This window comes from Pogona vitticeps, chromosome 4 (genome assembly GCF_051106095.1).
Source record: "Pogona vitticeps strain Pit_001003342236 chromosome 4, PviZW2.1, whole genome shotgun sequence".
Taxonomy (NCBI): Eukaryota; Metazoa; Chordata; class Lepidosauria; order Squamata; family Agamidae; genus Pogona; species Pogona vitticeps.
The window spans coordinates 16,857,643-16,876,947 of NC_135786.1; the positions used below are offsets into that span (position 1 = coordinate 16,857,643).

The 19,305-nt window shown below is 40.8% G+C and overlaps 1 protein-coding gene across 2 annotated transcripts in view; it reads right to left on the minus strand.

Moving 5' to 3' along the window:
• Window positions 1-14,976: 14,976 nt before the first annotated feature.
• Window positions 14,977-19,305, minus strand: part of TFAP2C (transcription factor AP-2 gamma) — a 35,658-nt gene continuing 31,329 nt past the window's right edge. For both annotated transcript variants that reach the window (XM_020797468.3, XM_020797467.3), the window contains exon 7: window positions 14,977-17,881. In XM_020797468.3, coding sequence (XP_020653127.1) covers window positions 17,596-17,881 — 286 coding nt within the window. In that variant the 3' untranslated portion in view covers window positions 14,977-17,595. The remainder of the gene's footprint in view (window positions 17,882-19,305) is intronic.

The following is a 19,305-nucleotide window of genomic DNA, read 5'->3' on the forward strand; positions in this document are numbered from 1 at the left end:
TTTTTATCTGAATTTTGGTTCTCTTGCTGCACCCTAGTTTCCCTCCTGCTAGTGTAGCCATGCTGACTGCAGGATTCTGGGAGCTGTAGTCCAAAAATACTGACCCAGGTGGCTCAGAGGTAACCCTCCAGACAAAGCACCAAGGTCTGAACTGAGAAACCTGTGTATTGACATCATTTAAGGTCAAAAGTTTCATGTTTCTCCAACCCAAGAGCCTTTTTCTTGTAGCTGTGGACTCTAAGTATGCCAAAAGGATAAAAACTTTCACTTGCTTTCTTGTGCCTAAAAAACATGCTTTTAAAAAAAAGGTTTCAGTAAACATGTAATTTTTAAAATGAGTTTCTAGCAAAGAAGATGGCTTACAGCCATCCTGACTCCATTTGTGCTCTTCACCTCTCCTGTGAAAAGCAAGCTCCAGCTTGCTTGGATCACAGACTTCCAAGGAAAATCCAGATAGTGTCGGAAGCAGTGCTGAGTAACTCAGGCAGAATGACTCCCCTCGATCCATCCCAGCTAGGGAAAATGCTGGAAGTGGAACAGGATTATGGATGCAATGTCATAAGGGCAGAAAAAGCAGAGGTAACCATATGTTGGCCATGAAGCAATTTCCATAAGGGTAATCCCTTTCTCCGGGCAACCAAAAAGATGCACAGGGAACAAAATGTCTGCAAACTTTCAAGCCTGCAGATATCTTTGCCAGCCCAGATGTTGCAAAAATGAGTAGGAGGTAAGTGGGAGGAGGAAGTTTGATCTCATGTGTCGGTTGTCTGCGCAGTGTATTAAGATGTAATGGAGAAGGAAGGCCATGCACCCAAACAATTGCGTGGGGTTCATCAGGTAATGTAATTGTATTGTGACCCACCCACAGTAGCCCAGAAACATGCTGTGAGCTAGAATGGCTTCTTCGCCTTAGATAATACAAGTCCATACAGCAAATTTACCTAGTGTGGTATAAGGAATAAAGTGATGGACTGGGACCCTAGAGATCAGCGTTCATATCCCTGCATGGCCATGAAAACTCACTGGGTGATTGGTGCGAGTAAATCATTATTATTATTGTTTGCCTTGTATTTCTCATCATCACTATAAGTAGGTGTGGAAGCTATATAGCAAAGAAAGCTGGTGGGGGGGGGAATGATTTGTCTGAAATATGATGCTGAAGAGCTTCACAGAACTGCCCAAAAGAAAAAAACAAGTGGGCCCTAGAGCAAATTCAAGCCTGAACTATCTCTGGAGGCAGAAATGATGACACTGAGCTTATCATATTGTGGGCACATCATGAGAAGGCAAGATTCTCTGGAAAAGACACAGGCTTGAGTTTGCAACAGCTGAAAAGGGCTGCTGAGGACAAGACATTTTGGAGATGGCTCGTTTACAGGGTTGCCATAAGTTGGAGAAAACTTGAAGGCACATAATGAAAACAATGCCTTCCTTTTTTTTTTCCCCTCTGGACTTTAACTCCTAGAATTCTCCAGGCCGAATTCTGGGAGTTCTAGCTCGCAGGCAGCATCTATTTTTCATGCACCTAGAACAGACCCTACATTCCAGGGCATCTTGGGCCTACTTCCTGTATAAAAAGATAACTACGCAGTGCTTCTTGGGAGGTCTAGGTTTTTGTAGGAGGTGCAACCTTAATACAAAGAACATCAAAGAAATACATGTCTCGGGACTTCCGGCTTGACGTCACGACGAGACAGCAGCAGAAGGACAGAGCTCTGTCCCCTGGGCTGAATTCTGACCCGTTTTGGGACACCGTAGGGTGTCGGAACCACCCTGGAGGGGTGGTGAACTGGGGGAGAAAGCCTGTTGATCACGGAGGGCGGCGGCCACCCCGGTTCGATCCAGGAAACTCCCTAATCAGCCAATGGGCAGAAATAAGCAGCTTCGGCTAGCTTCTAAGTCGCTGGCAGCCATCTGAGAGAAGCAAGGAACAGCACCTGGCATCGCTGTTTTTCCATCGGGTGAGAATTCTTTTGCAACTAATTGCCTACGTACCCCTACATATGGAAAAAAAAAGAATTGCTATCTTATCTCACTAACTTTCTAAAGCGGCAGAAAATCTGGTGAGAGGGATAGCTGAAGAAAGTAACTTTTTTAAACTATACTTTAAGAATATTTATAACCTGGCGTTATAAGCTTAAGAGACCTTCATGCAAATTAAGTGTGGACATTGTTTTGTCTATCTAAAGTGTTTGGAATTATTCCCAGAAGAGGTGGCCTTGGACATTCTGTTGTTGCTTAAGGCTGAAAAACTGTTTATCTCCTCGTGAGCTTCTTTTTGCATTTGGCCGGAATTAACCCTAAAGTAGACTTTTCAAAAACTATTCCTTGGGTCGAATTTGGTTCAACTCTACATAGCCAAAGCGGAACTCCTGAAATGACTCTGGAAATTTGGAATATCTGTTTATAAGCATCTAGGCAGCAGAAACAGAATGGCACAACAAGGACAATTTTGGAATGAAGTAAAATTTAAGCTTCAACAAATATTAACGACCGTGACATCTCATTATGAAGAGGCAAAATTATCCAGTCAACATCAGAAGGACTATAGTCCACAAGCAACTGAAAACAACAAGGAAGGAAATGGGAGTATCACAGATGATGCATGCCAAACCAAGCAGCAGCTTGAGAAAGTTAATCTAAGAGAAACATCAGTCTTGGACCAGAGGAGAGTACCAAGGGAAGACAAAGGGAAAAAAACAGCAAAATTAACCAAAAAAAGCCTGGAAGACTCATTGAAGATAGACCAAGTACAAAAAATGGACATAAATCAGATCTACAAAATGATTTTAGAGGACATGAAAGATGACAGCATGTTTAGAGATATAGCAGGGAATGAAAAAAGAGGAACCAGAGAGGGAATTACCTAGAAAGATGAAAAAAGGGAAAACAAGGAAGGGCCCCTTAATATTGGAAACATGTTTATATTTATCATTTGGATCTGTAAAAGGGTATATTCTATATATTAAAAGGAGAACTAAATTGAAATAAGGGAGCCCGAATCAGGGTAAAGATGTAATATGGTGACTTTTTATTTTAGGCAGACTAAACTAGATATAAAGCTGGGTCATGGATCTGGAACCACTTTCAATAAGAATGTTATTAGAAGATCTTGAGAACTTTATATAATATGAGAGTAATATTATGATAGTAGCTATACTATATACTAAAATCTGTATATGAATGGTTTGAAAGAAGGTCGGAATTTGGGGGGGATAATCGAGAAGACACTGAGATGTAAAAAACAAATAATTGTAAGCAAGTATGTAACACAATGTCTGATAAGCACAAACAATGTAGATAGATTGGAAAATTAATAAAAAAAGTTTTAAAAAAAGAAATACATGTCTCATAATGACCTAGGTATATAACAGCAACAAATCATGGAACCATAGAATCATGAAGTTGGAAGGGGCCTATAAGGCCATCGAGTCCAAACCCCTCTTCAATGCAGGAACACAAATCAAAGGATATCTGCCAGGCAGTTGTCTAAATTTCTGTTGAATGCTTCCAGTGTTGAAGCACTCACCTCTTCTCGAGGTAAATGATTCCATTGCTGTACTGCTCTAACAGGAAGTTTTTCCTGATATTCAACTGAAATCTGGCTTCCTGTAACTTGAGCCCACTGTTGCGTGTCCAGCACTCTGGGTTGATCCTGCCTGTCCTCTGTATGACAGCCTTTTAAGTATTTGAAAAGTGCTATCATATCTCCCTCAGTCTTCTGTTCTCAAGGAAAAACATGCCCAATTCTTTCAGCCTTTCCTCATAAGGCTTGGTTTACAGTCCCCTGATCATCCTTGTCATCCTCCTCTGAACTTGCTCCAGTTTGTTGGCATCCCTCTTAAAGTATGGTGTCCAGAACTGGATAAAGTACTCAGGATGAGGCCTAATCAGTACTGAATAGAGGAGAATGAGTACCTCACACATTTTGGAGACTATACTTCTACTTATGCAGCCTGAAATAGCATTTGCCTTTTTTTTGTAGCCACATCACACTGTTGGACCCATATTCAGCTTGTGATCTGCGACAATCCTTCTCATTCGTAGTATTGCTGAGCCAGGTATCCCCCATCTTGTAAATGTGCATTTGGTTTCTTTTTCTAAAGTGCAGTACTTTGCATTTATCCCTGTTGAATTCCATTCTGTTGTTTTCAGCCCAGTGCTCCAGCATCCCTCATCCACATGGAGACAGCTGACATTTGCAAGCATCCATATGTAAACAGATATGGACCATTTGGAGAAGGAGGTGAACAGGAGAAAGAAGTTGCACTGGCAAAATGTTAGGAAGAAAAACCTCCAGAACACGGCCAAACAGCCCAGAAAACTTACTACAACCATCAAGTTGCATTTCATTAATTACTGACCTGCACAGCTATGCTATATGGGAAAACATTTGTGTCCGTCAGTTGCATGCTTTATTTTGCTTTTCTATTTCTTCTCATTCTGTTGGTCTTGTTGTTTGGTTTTGCAAGCGCAGCGGACAAAATTAAGGAATTTTTCACCAGGATCTGATCTTCAGTCGGAGAAGTCTGTATTAGAAACTGATGAGAGAAAATTTCAATCTCCTGAGGCTAGCTTTTTGCAAGCTGGTACCTACCAGATGTGTTGGATTACTTGTTGCCTAACACATCTGGAGTGGGTGGAGCTGGAAAATGGTGCTTTAAACATTCTACTATTGAGCTAAAAAGAACTGTTCCACATTAGAGTGATTTCAAACCGTGAGTGGCATGTGAAATGGCTCAGTTGCAACTAATGAGGAAGTTGGATTCTACCCATTTGAGTCTAAATGGAGACAGTGGATCTGTTCTATGAGACAATACAGAAGATCTCTGACTTCCAGGTGTTAATTTACATAACAGTGTGGAAAGGAGGGCATCATAATCAGTTATTGCTCTTCTGAACAACAAAGGGTCTTGGAACACATTAAAGATTAACACATTTTATTATGACATGAGCTTTCATGGAATGTTTTCACAGTTGCATGATGTGTTATCTCAACTGGCAGATTATAATAATTTAGAACTGCAGAATATTTTAAATATATTGTTTTTCAATGTGTAGCCAAAAGTATTCCATCTGCACTTTGTGTGCATGTATAGGTCTTTTAAAATTATTAAATTTTTATTCTTAATTCTTTAGCCTTAGTACTTTTGTATTGGTCAGTTTAAGAAATTCTTCACATCCTGAGATCAATTCACATTTCCAGTGCTTCATATTTTTATAGTAGCTTACATTGAAGTCTTAGTCCCATTCAGTAGGCCCAAGAACATAAAAAAGGCTTTAATTACCTCAACAGTGGCCATTAAGCTATAGTTGAGTGATAACAATAAATCCTTCCATCAGCAGTTTGATTAACATATGCATTACAAAGCCTTTGTCCCTATTCAGTCCATGGGAAAGAAAGGTGAACAAAGCAATCTTCCTGGTGAGCATCTTCCAGCATTGATAGTCCTTGATAGTCCTTTCTAGAAAGACCTGCCTGGGATGGGCAGCCAAATAGAAACAGAGCTACAATATAGGTAGCACAATTGAGGCCTTCCCACAGGACACCAAAATATAGAGGATGCTGAAATCTAGAGATTAAACTACTGTTGAATGTTAGAAAAATAAATGCCAATTCTCCTGGTGCTATTCACACTCCCTCTGTTTAAACATAAGCATTTTCTTTCTCCAGAGACATGAAATCCTCTTCCTTTTTCATGGAGGAGTTGCAACCTTGCCTTAGTGTGGAGTAAGTGAGAGAGTATGCTGCTTGCTCTGCACATAAGGTGACTTTATGCCCTCATTTAAGGGAAAACAGTCCTCCTTCTGAAGAGCTGTCCTGGTTTTGGTGATGCGTGAGTGGACATCCTACCTCCTCAATCCCAGCAGTGGCCATTGTGAAAGCACTCTTCAGTCCATTCCTCTGAAGTAACCTAGCTTAGATATTTCAACAAATCTGCTGTGACCTACTGGTAGGTCCTGTCCTACAGCTCGCCAGCCAGGCCGGACCAATTAGTCTTTCTCCTTCCCTCCAAATTGCTTATTTGCGCCTTTGAAGCTGGATTGTGTAACTTTTTTTATTGTGTAAGGTTTGAGCCACAAATATGCCTTCGCCTTCCCTTCATTACCTTTGATGACCAGCCTCTGTATTTTAGATCTTGAGAAATGCTGTGTGTGTGTGTGTGTTTTCTTTTTCTTCTTTCTATCTTCTCTTTTGCCTTGGAGATCACACTACTGTATAGGGCACCGTGTTCCTCACAGGACTTGCCTGGTGATCACAAGGCTGGCCCATAAACTTAAATCCAAACCACATCATTCTACACATACTGTACCAATCTGCAAGACAGCTTGTCCATTTTGTTTACAAATAAACCAGAATGTTCTTGGGAGATGCATGAAAAGCAGACATGCCCCTCCTTCCCCATCACTCCAGTGAGAGGAATTCTTTTTAGTTGGCTTCAAAAGCCATATTTTTATAATTTAGATGGCTTGCAGGACAATGCCAGAGGCAGCTTGAGGGAGGGAGACACATTTTCTGTGTGTAGATGGGAAGAAATGAGCTACGCCTGCCTGAAAGCGTTCTAGGCATTTTGTGTACCATTGTCTACACAGCACCACCCCTCTACTCAAAAATATGGGATACAGTGGGGTCTTGACTTGAGAACTTAATCCGTATTGGAAGGCGGTTCTCAAGTCAAAAAGTCTGTAAGTCAAGTCTCCATTGACCTGCAGTGCATTGAAAACCGATTAATCTCCTAAAAGGCCGTTTTTGTTCCATTTTGGTTTTTTTCTGGTCTGTAAGTCAAATCTCAGTCTGCACGTCAAACCTAAATTTTGCGGCCAGAGAAGTCTGTAACTCAAAAAGTCTGTAAGTCAAGCCGTCTGTAAGTCAAGGGTCCACTGTACTGCAGAAGACTGCTCTTAACGTATGGAGCTTGATAAGGTTATGCAGGATTAGAATCAGTGGAGCAATCATTTGTCAAAAAAAGTGACATTTCCCATATACTGTATTTCTTTTGGAGGATTTATATATCACTTTTATTTAAATATCCCAATGTGATTGACAACACATACAATCAACTTAAATGATCCATCTTTCCACTTTAATAGCTGGCCTGTATATTGTTGGCATTGCTTGGCATGTTAAAAAGAAAGAAAGAAAACCCTCTCTGTTTGTCTTGTTACTTAAACTGATCCATCCTTCCCCTTTAAGAGCTGGCCGGTATCTTCCTGGCACAGGACTAGGGCACACAATCAACTGTTAGCTAAAGGAATGTTTAAACTCAGTAACATTCATTAAAGGAGTTCATTAAACAAAAACCACACATACACACAGGGCAAATGACAGTATTAACAGTTAGGAAAGCAGAGCTTCAACAAAAAAAATAAGAAAGTTTAAAACTCGACAAAGTCTGGTTCCCAGCACTGAAAAATACAGCCTGCAAAAGGTTAACGAACTCCACCCAGCTACAAGGACCGGTGATCACTGCACACAAAGGACCTGCTAACGACACCAATCAATCACTGTGACAGATAATCTCTCCCTCTTATCACAGCAATTAACAAGCTAATCACCACAATCACCCATCTCCTGAAAAGGACAAAAGCTGATCCCACAGCTATAAATACTCAACTATCCAAACAAACTGCATCAGAGCACAGACAGAGTTCTGACTCCTGTCCTCTGAAGATGCCAGCCACATGGACTGGTGAAAAGTTAGGAAGAACAATCTTCAAAACACGGCCAAAGAGCCCGAAAAACCCGCAGCAACCATCAGTTAGGAAAATACTCAAAGAGATGGGGTTCCAATTGGAAGTGAAAGTATTTAAGATTGAAAACTTGCCTGATCAGAATGGTATGTCAGCCATTCTTTATCCTCTCAGGCTCCTCAGTATCTTAGGATAATGTCCCCTCATGAAACAGATCTTTTCTGAGCCCAGTGCTCCAAGAAGAACCTTCCAGAGCCTGTCCACACTAGCATATAGTTGTGATATATGGTTTCCTGACTTTTGGCATGGAAAAAAGACCTCATCTGCTTGTGTTTCTACTTAAAACTATCCATTTTTCCACTTTAATAGCTGGCCCGTATACTTTTGGCATTGCTTGGCATGTTTTTTTAAAAAAACCCTCTCTGTTTGTCTTGTTACCTAAACTGATCCATCCTTCCCCTTTAAGAGCTAGCCCGTATCTTTCTGACACAAGGCTGGGGCACATCATCTTTTGAAGACAATTCATTGAGATGCAAAATAGCTCTTCGTACTGCCTTTACAGACAAACACTTGCCTTAAAATAGATTTCGCTAAAGATAAGGACCTTTTAAGCACTAGCTAGATCACACCAAATTTCATAGTGTGGACAGGCCCTACGCTGGGTCCACTTGAGTATTCTAGGTTCCATTGGTTAATGGTATTGTGCAAAGGAAAAAAAAGACAGGGAGACTCTACACTGCTACTCACAGCTTTATTTTTGAAATCTGCACAACTTATTTTTATTATTTTGCTGTTTTGACGCAAGGACCCACTTCTTGTACTCTAGAAGGGTTCCCCCACCCTCCTGTGTCTCCAGTTTTGGACCTGAGGTCAAAGGGAACGCCAATTCCCCAGCTTGCCTTCTTGTCATACAACAGTTACAATCTTGGGGCTCTGAGTACCTTAAGTAGCCAAATCTGTGCCATTCCAGATAAAAGAGGGAGTTATTTAGGGAATCTCAAGGTTTGCATAATTATAAAGGAAGGAAGGAAATTCTGAGCAGACAGCAACTTCCATTCCCAGAACAGCCCAAAATGAACTAAGCCTGCCCAGGGGCCACAGAATGTTGACAGATGGGGAGCAAAAGAGATCTTGGCATCCTAAACAGGCACCCTCAATTCTCAACATTTTATTGTAGGCCATATTTGAAATTAGAAAGGTATTTATCTCCCCTTATTTTCTTTTTAATCAAGGGAGAGAACAAAGAGGAGGCCTCTTAACTAAAAAGCTAAATGGTTGCCGTAGCTATTGCTGTGATGTACAATAAAGTACTGTACATCATTGCTGTGATGTACTTTATTGTACACAGAGCCACATATATTAAGGCGGCAGAAGTAAATTCTCAAATGCTGGAATCTATACGATGTCCTGGTGAAAGGCCCCCTAAAAACTCAGCTGGTGTGGCTTGTGTCCTACATGCCAAAGTAAATGGAAACATATTTATTTCCTCTCCCAGGGGGCAATTACCACAGTGTCTGCCTTGATGATACATTAATAAAGCACAAGCTTACATTTTCTGTTGAGTTAATTTAAAGTATTGTACTGTGGTATGATCAAAGTCTCTCTCTCTCACTCTCTCTCTCTCTCTATCTCTGTCTCTCTCCATCTGCCTCTCTCAACCAAAAGGAAACAATGGCGTTCAATGGAATAAAAATGGTGTTTAGTCTTCCCTTGTTTATTTTTCCAACAGAACACAACATAATTTCTAGTGAATTTACTACAACTCCCATTATGCCTTAGTATCAACCATGCTTGCTTGGCATTCTGGGGGCTTCAATGAACTCTTGTCTTTGCGTGGTCAGAAGTCCCACTGAATCATCCTCACCATCATGTGCCATCAAGTCAATTCTAATTTATGGCAACCCTTTTCAGGATTTTTCAGGTAGAGAATACTCAACAGTGGTTTTATCATTCCCTTCTTCTGGAGCCATCCTGGTACTGTGTAAGCCATCCCGAGTAGACTTTGTCTAGAGGGGCAGGGTATAAGTCTAAATAAAGAAAAGAAATAAAAGAAAAGTTCAACGCCACACAGGCTGACTGTACTTGCAGCAGGCAGAGTGGAGAATCGAACTTCCAACCTTGGGCTCTGCAGCCAGATACCTAAACCACTGAGCTATCCAGTCAGCTACAGTAGGGGATATGACCTTTAAAAAATGTGGATATGATTTTAACTAGTCATTTACGGAAATCCCTCTTTTGAATTCAAACAAAGAGCATACCAATCAAGACAGATTCTTTTCAATGGAGAGCTGATGAAAGAAATACAAATACAGGAAGGTACAAGACAGGGGTGCCCACTCTCTCCTTTACTATTCATTCTTACTCTAGAAATATTAACTGAGCAAATCAGAGATTAAAAGGAAATAAAAGGACTGAAAGTAAGAGGTCATACTTTTAAGATCCAAGCTTTTGCAGATGATCTAGTTATTATATTGGAAGATCCAAGGGACTCAATTGAAGACCTGATGGAGATGCTGATGAATTCTGGTGATATGTCAGAAATGAAAATAAACCAAAAGAAAACAAAAATACTTGTTAAAAATATGAGACATCAAGAACGACAGAAATTAATAGAAAGGACTAACTTTCAAGAAGAGAAGAGAGTCAGATACTTAGGGATCCAAATCACAAAGAAAACTAATTCATTATTCAAAGACAATTATATGAAGTTGATTAAAGGGATACAGAATAGCTTGGAGAGATGGGACAAATTACAGTTAATGTTGATGGGAAGAATAGCAACCATCAAAATGAATGTTCTACCTAAGATTTTATTTTTACTTCAGACAATTCCCATAATATTAAAACAGTCATTTTTTCAAGAACTTAAGACAATCATGAGATTTGTGTGGCAAGGTAAAAAACCAAGAATTAAAATCAAAGAAATGCAAGATGCCAAACAAAGAGGAAGATTTGGTCTCCCAGACTGGGTATTGTATTATAGAGCCTGTGTATTAGTCTGGATAAAGGAATGGATAACTTTAGATAATTATAGACTACTTAAGTTTGAAGGACACGATTTACAGTTAGGTTGGTATGCTTTTCTATGGTACAAAAAAAGATGAAGAGCAGAAAAGTTTCAACTTGCATATGATAAGAAGAGCCCTACTTGGAAAAAGATCATCCAGCAGATTTACCAAAAAATACCAGGCTGCATATCAACCATATAGGCCTTTATACAACCTAACCTCATGACAGAAGTGAAATTTTAAGATATCAAGATCTATTAAAAATGATTGTGAGTTAAGGTCCAAAGAAGAGTTGGAAATACAAAACATATACAGTGGTGCCTCGCTTAACGAGCACACCGTATAACGACGAATTCGCATAGCGATCCATTTTTTGGGATCGCTAATGTGAAGGCATACCGACGGCTCCAATGGGCAAAAATCGCTTAGTGACGATCGGTAAACGTTTCGCTTACTGATCTTCACATAGCGTTTTTTTTAAAATCAGCTGATCGGCGGTTCCAAAATGGCCGCCGGAAGACCCAAAATGGCCACGCGCAGCGTTTTCGCGCCCTGCCCTTCCTTACCGAGGGTGCGAAAATGGCTGCCACTATGGGGAAACATCGCAGAACGGTGAGTTTTGGGCCCATTTGGAACCGTATAGCGATGTTTCCCCATAGCGAAGGTTAATCCAGAACAGATTAACCTCGCTATGTGGGGCACCACTGTATCTAGACTGGTGATCCAGAGCACAAGTGGAATCTAGGTATAGAAAAGATAAAATAGGGGGCTTTTATACCGAACAAACGAGATTTGATAAACTTCTGCTGGGCTCAAATGATAGTAATTAATAAAATGTATGATTATTTGCTTGAAACTAAAATGCAAGATGAGATGGTAAAAGAATGTATGATTAGGTGGGCAGAAAATATAGGACATAATATTGATATTGATCAAGGATTGCAAATATGGAAAATTAACATAAACTCACAACATCGGTAAATTTCAAGGAGAACATATACTGTATAAGATGTTTTATAGGTGACATATGACTCTGGAAAAATTGTCAAAGATTTATACAGAGGTGTCAAATGTTTATTGGAAGTGTGAAGCACAAGAGGGAAGCTTTTACCATATGTAGTGGACTTGTAGAGTAGCGAAACAGTATTGGATAGCAGTACATGCTCTATTTCAGTACATGTGAATTTCGTTGTATGTGTATATACTTACAATGACAATAAATAAATTATTATTATTATTATTATTACAAAAAATACTGCTTTGTAATGTTCAAAGAACTACCTAGTTATATATAAAACTAGTGACTATATATATATAGTCACTGCAGCCAGAATTCTTTATGCTAAGTACTGGAAGAAATCAGGAGATACCAAAACAAGAGAAACTCATTGAGAAGATATGGGCAGCAGCAGAAATGGCTATTCTATCATAAGTGTTGAAAGACTGTCCAATACAAAAGGCAACTGAATGATGGGATTTATTATATAAATGGCTTGAGTCACCAGATAGTGCTTCAATAACAGAATTAAACTAAGATGTAGCTGTAAGTTGAAACCTGGAGGGCAATCAAATTGTAGAAAGGCAAAAAATTGACTTAATATCACAACATGAACAAACAGATTGGATGACAGTACGTTTTGTGTTCTCCTTCCCCCTTTTATTTCCCCAAATATCCCCCTTTACCTTTTGTACTCCTTACCTTATCCCTAGTTGTTAAAAATAAAAAAAATATTTTTTTAAAAAAAGAACGATTCTTCCTGCACCCTTTAGGAGGCATTCTGACCCACCCCATCCCTGGGTTCATGACATTATGTGTCTATTTCTGGATCTCTTTTTTAAAAAAAAAACAACCATACCCATGTATGGGAGGAAGCCAATGATTATAGAAAGCCGACATAAGGTTGGCTTCCCTAGGTAGCCTATGGCAGGAACACCATCAGGCAGTGGTAAATATTTGTATGATTGTATCTAGTAAAAGAAGAAATGAAAAGAAAATCAGATGGGGGGCAGGGATGAAACAACAATCATCCTTCCAAAGCTCTTACTACAATCATCCTTCCAAAATATTACACATGCACACAATCCCAGTGTTGTAACAATCCAACTTTCTTTGCCCTATAGCTCTGAAAAGTGGCTAGAGGACCAATTGCAAAAACGATACCTTAGTGCCTCAGTAATGGGAGTGTCCAGAGATGATCTTTAGCTTCATTGGTAGAATCAGGGGTCAGCATTTACTATAAAAATTTTGATTTCCCCTTTCCTTGGTTCAGCACCTGACCATCCATTTTAGCTGTACAAAAGCTGGATTTAGCACAAAGGATATGGTGTTTTCACCCAAGGGTGAACAGCAGGTCTGAGCTCTGCACTGCAAACCAAACCAAATACTCAATTCTGTCCATTTTTAAACAATTTGTCCAAAGACAGTGCATGTCTGATTTTAAGATTGGTTTTCGTTACAGTTCCAGCTGATTAAAGACAACATCATTAGTACATCATATTAGCCTTAATCAATTAAACGTGCATGTAAATGAAATAATTCCAAAAAGAATACTTAGCTGATGATTCATGCATGGTTTACAAATTGTTCTTTCTGCAAGAGAAGGAAGAGAACACATCTGTAATGTTTGAGCAGGACCATCTCTACCATTAGGCAGAGGGGTCCGGTAGGTTTTGAGTGTCCTGGAGGAACAGCAACTTACTAGTTCTTCAATTTGCTATTATATCTTTCTTGCCAAGGAGAAGAAGGACTTGGCAGGATTTTCTTATTTGTGAAATATTTGTGTACCTTAAGATCTTGGTGGGAGAACAACATTCCCTTTCCTGAGATTTGAGGGCAATATTTTTTATATGTAGGAGGCCTGGTGATGTTATGGGGTGGACTCTTGAGCAACAGTTGCACAATGGTGTGTGCCTAAAAGACAACGCAAATACTAAAAGCCAAAATGTGCATTCCAGCAGCTCCTTTTGAACATACAAAATAATAAAGACAATTGTGCTTCTGAGCATGTCTAAATGCCTTCTTCTGAAGTCATGAAAATGAAGTCTAAGTTACCTGGCTGGTAAGATCCTGCTCCCTTAGACTGCATGTCCAACTAGTGAGACCATGAGCGTGGATCCCACAAAAATGAGTCTTAGGGCTGGAATCTAAGCTTCTGACTGTGGTAGTAGAACATAATTTCTCAAGACCTTTCTTCTCTGACACACGGCTATCCTCAGTTAAAGAGGGAACAGGGCTCCATACCTTAAACCAGCGGTCCCCAACCTTTTTCGGAACGCGGACTGGCTGAGCCTCTGAGGAAGGCAGCCCCCCCACAGGTGCGCATGTGCGAAGTGGTTGGGGAGTCCGCCTGCACCGGCGTGAGCACTCCCCCACCCCTTCACGCATGCATAGGGGTGCCTGCACGCCCACCCACATGCCTGCCCACCCCTTCATGCGGGCGCGCAGGCACATGCATGAAGGGGTAACAGAGTGCTCACGCCAGCGCTGGCAGCGCGCACATGCACCAAGCAGCTGTGGAGAGGGGAGTGCAGGGGGCGGGAGGTCTGTCTTCGCGGCCCGACTCAGGCCGGGGGTTGACGACCTCTAATCTAAAACGTGTTGTTTTTCTCTTGGCATACACGTTGAGAATTAGCGCAAAGGTACAAGAATAAAGGCACTTGCTAACCTTTAACTTATCCTTAGATGTTTGGTTTTTGGTAGCTTTAAAGAAAAAGAAGCTTCATGCACTTGAATGCTTAGGGAAAATGTATGTATGAATACTTCCAAGCTTCTTATTTGCTGAGGAACATGACGTTTTGAAGGCAAGGACAGAGGGGTGCGAATGGGAATGATTAAGGAGCCATGGACATCGAGAGACCATTATGGATGTAATTGAAACCAGTCAGTTTGCTGGCACTCCCCTCCAAATGTCTGTTCCATTAATCCATTTAACAACAAAAGCCGTGTATTCAATTAAAATGCCCATTTTTGTGGTGTTCTGCCGCCCAACCTACACAAAAAGCAAGAAAACCTGTTTTCCAGTTAAACAGCATTCAATACTTCTATCCAGAATACTTTTATTATATGGCGTATCCTATACAACGGCAGTTGGTAATGGGAAAAACATTTACAAAATGAGGAGGGATGTTGTTTGACTGCAGTTACCCCCCCAACCCCCCCCCCCATACACACGGTACCTCACACTCATTTCAAACGGCTTCTACCAAATACACAAAGTTATTGCTTTGTCAACACACACCTCAGATCAGGTATACATTTTCTGTGGAAAGAATGGAGGATTTTTCATGTTTTAATTATTTTTTTTAATAAAAAGTCTTTTAAATACCCAGCATAAAACAGATCTGTACATTGTCTAGCAGTTTATCGAGCTGACCCATTACCATCGGGGTGCAGGAGAGGGAAGAGGGGAATCTTAAATTTGAAGCCCATTTATAAAAAAAAAGTATTAAAATGTTCACCATTATTTACAAATCCCATTAAATTACACATAAATAAATATATACATTCAACACACTGTTTTTCCCCTTATACACATAAAACCTCCGTGGATATATATAATATATATTTATATCTATATATAGGTTATTTTTGGCCTATATAGGCAAGAAAATAATTAAACATTATGTGCCTATTCTTTCAAGTTTTCTTCCCCTATTTTCAAAGCACAAGACCTGATGATATAGCTAAAGCTGCAATATCCTGGTGTTCTTTGTTAAAAACAAATTTCAAAGATGAAAGTTCATTTTTTCCTAGCTGAAAGTTTTTTCTTCCTCATATAAAAAGATCTGCTACAATACACTTTTAGTGCATTGCTGTTCCTTTATCAATCCTGCAGAAGCCACACTTAGCATTAGAATATGCTGTAGTTCTTGAGATGATGTCCAAAAATTTGAACCACCCAAAAGAAACCAAAGGGTCCCAAATCAAGCCTTCAAATACCCTTGGACACAATATTTTTTCAATTTCCCGACTGCCGGTGCTCTCGCTGTCTCAGACAACAACTCCCGAAAATCCCCACTGAGGAACAGCATTGCACTCCAGCACATCTGAAGAGTGCAGATGGACAAGTGCAGCTTTCTCTGAACCTTTTCCAATGGGGTAACAATTCTGGTTTCTTCCCAAGAATTCAAGCAGCCTGGGGTAATACTGCGTTAGGCTCTATTCCTGGTTTCTAGAGACACAGTGGAGTTTAAAAAAAAACAAAAACCTAGACACTTCTTTTAAACCAATTATCTTACCGTAACTTGATTCTTGGGGGGTGCAATGAACTACCACTCCATGCCCACACCACCACGCCTTTTGGGGGGGGGCACCAACATGCCTATAGTATAACAAAGATGCCAGAATGTCTTACCACTCCATAGAGGCCTGAGAGATGGCACGGGAGGATGTCTCACATGATTCCATCACTATAGGAAATTAAAGAATGTGCAATGCCAGGGGAGATGTGATCAACACAGCCCACATTTCTCACTTCCTTCTCAGTTTTGGGAGTCTCAGGGAAGTCAACCCCTTTGCGTACCCTTGGCTAAGAGTGCCTTCACCAGAGCTAGGACTTGGGTCAGCCAATGCACACTTTCTCCCAGAGAGGAAACCAAGTTGTCTTGCTCCACAAGTAGCATTCACACTATAGTCCGGTTCAATCCCCATAGTTTTAGAATTAAGTGAATGACATTCCTCTAGCCTGAGTGTGTTTCCCTCCTCTGGGCAGTCAGGAAACTGGAATCACTTCTTTCTATCTAACCATGGTTTATTGCTCATGGGATGAGAGTCAGTGTAAACTAGGACTAGGGAAACAGAGGGGGACAAGTGGGGGCCACACCCTTCATCTATCACAATTGTCACTGAAATTCCAGGGCAACTGCTGCAGCTCTATAATATAATAGGGTGTCAGAACATTGTACCAAACCTACAACCATGTCAGATCATAAGGCAGACCATCTCCCCTTCATTTGTCAAAGGAAGCAAGATATAAGGGAAAACCTAAGCTTTTTTGGACACATTTTGCCAACAGGGAAGGTGGAGTGGAGGAGGGGTGAAGACAAGGGATCCAAAGGCTGCATACAGCCCACAAGTTGCCAACCTCTGCTGTCAACTGTGATTCATTTAAATAAACCGTGGTTTAATAGGTTTTCCTTTTCAGATATAACAACAAATTCTGATGAGCATTAAAGGAAGAAAGAAATATTCCCAATTTCTTTTCCACAACCGTGCTAAAGAGAGGAAGGGGAACTATGCAAGCCTGGAGGCAGAGCAACATGTATACAGAGCTTTGGAAAAGTTACTCGTCAGGACTGTAACTCCCAGAACACCCACATAACATGGCCAGCATGGTTGCGGGGGAATCCTGGGAGCTTTACCTATTCATTCATTTATTTGTTTATTTATTAAAAAAAACTTTTTCCAAGCTCTGCATCCGCACAAACCAAAACAACTGTTTACTGTCTCTGTGAAACCAAAAGAGCTGCCACTATCCAAAAAATACACCCGGGGGGGGGACAGAACTTGCTCAAATATATAGAAACGGCAAAAATAGACTTTCACACAATATGAAAAAAAGAGAGATAGCACCACTTTTTACTGATTAAAATACATGTTTCCTTTTTTTCTCCTTTTTTTTAAAAAAAGCAAAGATTGTACCTAAGTTAGCTTCTGATGCCTGGTCCCACAACTGAATGGATAATGGCAGCTTTAAAGAAGAGAAACACATAGAGGGGGTGCGCGCGCAGGGAAGGACGTTTTAAAAATGAATCAATATCATGTCCTAAAACAAGTTGCAGGAGAAATCTATGTGCCCAACTGGCAAGGAGAGTTGAAGTCTCTGTGCGAGAATAGTTTTTAGAAAGTCTGTTTCCAGTCTGTCTTTGTCAACCTCTTTCTCTCGCGCGCGTGCTCCTATTTTCGGTGTTTGTCCATTTTTTCAAGGCCTTTATTGGTTTCCGCAGGGCTCTGGTCTCCAGCATTCATGTATGTTTTGTCTGCTATTTTGAGAGCTTCGTTCAGGTAGTTCTGGACAGACGTCATGGCAGCACAGATAGCGGCGCTTCCGAAGCCATGCGTGATCAGGCTGAAGTGAGTCAAACAGCCCTGGATGCCAGGGTCTAAGATCGGGCTGGGCCTTGCATTACCAAGAGGGGTGCGATCCTGAGTGAGGAGTTCGGTGAATTCTTTACAGATCTGCCTGAAAGAGACACATGCACAAAGAGACATATTTTTTTAGGAAGAGAATTTTGCACTTGTATTGAAACTGAAAAAAGACAGGAGCAGGTAATATACAGTGGTGCCCCGCATAGCAACGTTAATCCGTTCCGGATTAATCATCGCTATGCAAAAAACACTGCTAAACGGAACGTTTAATGCATTCCTATGGCTCCAAAACTCACCGTTCAGCAATGTTCCTCCATGGTGCCGTCATTTTCGCGCCCTCGGTAAGTGAGGGCAGGGCGCGAAAACACTTGCGACGGCCATTTTGGGCACCCAGCGGCCATTTTGGAACCACCGATCAGCTGTTTAAAAAAAACGATTATCACAATGCGATGCTTTGCCTATACAGAACATCGCAATGTGATCGCATTAGCGATCTAAAAAATTAGATCGCTATGCAAATTCGTCGTTAAACGGTGCGCTCGTTATGCAAGGCACCACTGTAATATTAATTGCATGACATCACACTGATTCTGCCATATGGTGACCCTTTCCATGTTTTTCTAGGTAGATAGTACTCAGAAATTTTTTACCATTCTCTTGTTCCGAGGATGCCCTGGGACTGTGCAACCCGCCCAAGGCTACACAGGCTGGCTCTACATACAGGAGACACAGCAGAGAATCAAACTCTTAATCCACTGGCAGATACCAACACCAATGAGCTATCCAGCCAGCTAAGAGCAGGGAAAATTTACTGTTGCAACGTAGGAGCAAACACCTTCCTCCCACCCAGTATATTGTTATCTCAGCACCTACAACATAGTACAAAGCTGTGCTCTGTAACTAAATGTAACTGTAGGTAACTAAACAGTTATCCTGCCAAAGGAATGAAGTTACCTCTTGCAAATGTACAGTTGCAATGTAACACAATTACATGGTTTTGTAATTGGGCAAAAGAATTAATGTAACTGCAATGCATTATTTTAACAAGTTACATCCAAACTTTAGATGGAACACCTGAGTCAGAAAGTCGTGACAATAGAAGGTGTTTACTGTTTCCCTTCTACTGTACTGAAATAAACAGATTAGCCAAGGTCACAAGCAACGAGAACAAGAGTAGCATGGAATTTCCTCCCACCATCTCCTGGAAATCTTTTTTTGGCAGCGAAACAAAAAGAGTATAAATGTGGCTCGGGTTCAAGCACAGTCTCTTAAGTTGCAGGCACGCACAGCTCTACAGTTGCTTCAGTCAGCATGGCAGACAGAAACAGTTTGGCTCAATGCCTGATTGCGTAAACAACTGATTGGGAAGAAATAAACCTATGGGAAGAGAAAGAGAATAGAAGTAAAAGGCCTAACTGCTCAGTTTGGGACACTTTAGTATAGCAAGAGTGTTGCCGCCTAGAGTGGTCACAATGACCAGATAGTTGGGGTATAAACAGAACAAGTAAGTAAGTAAGT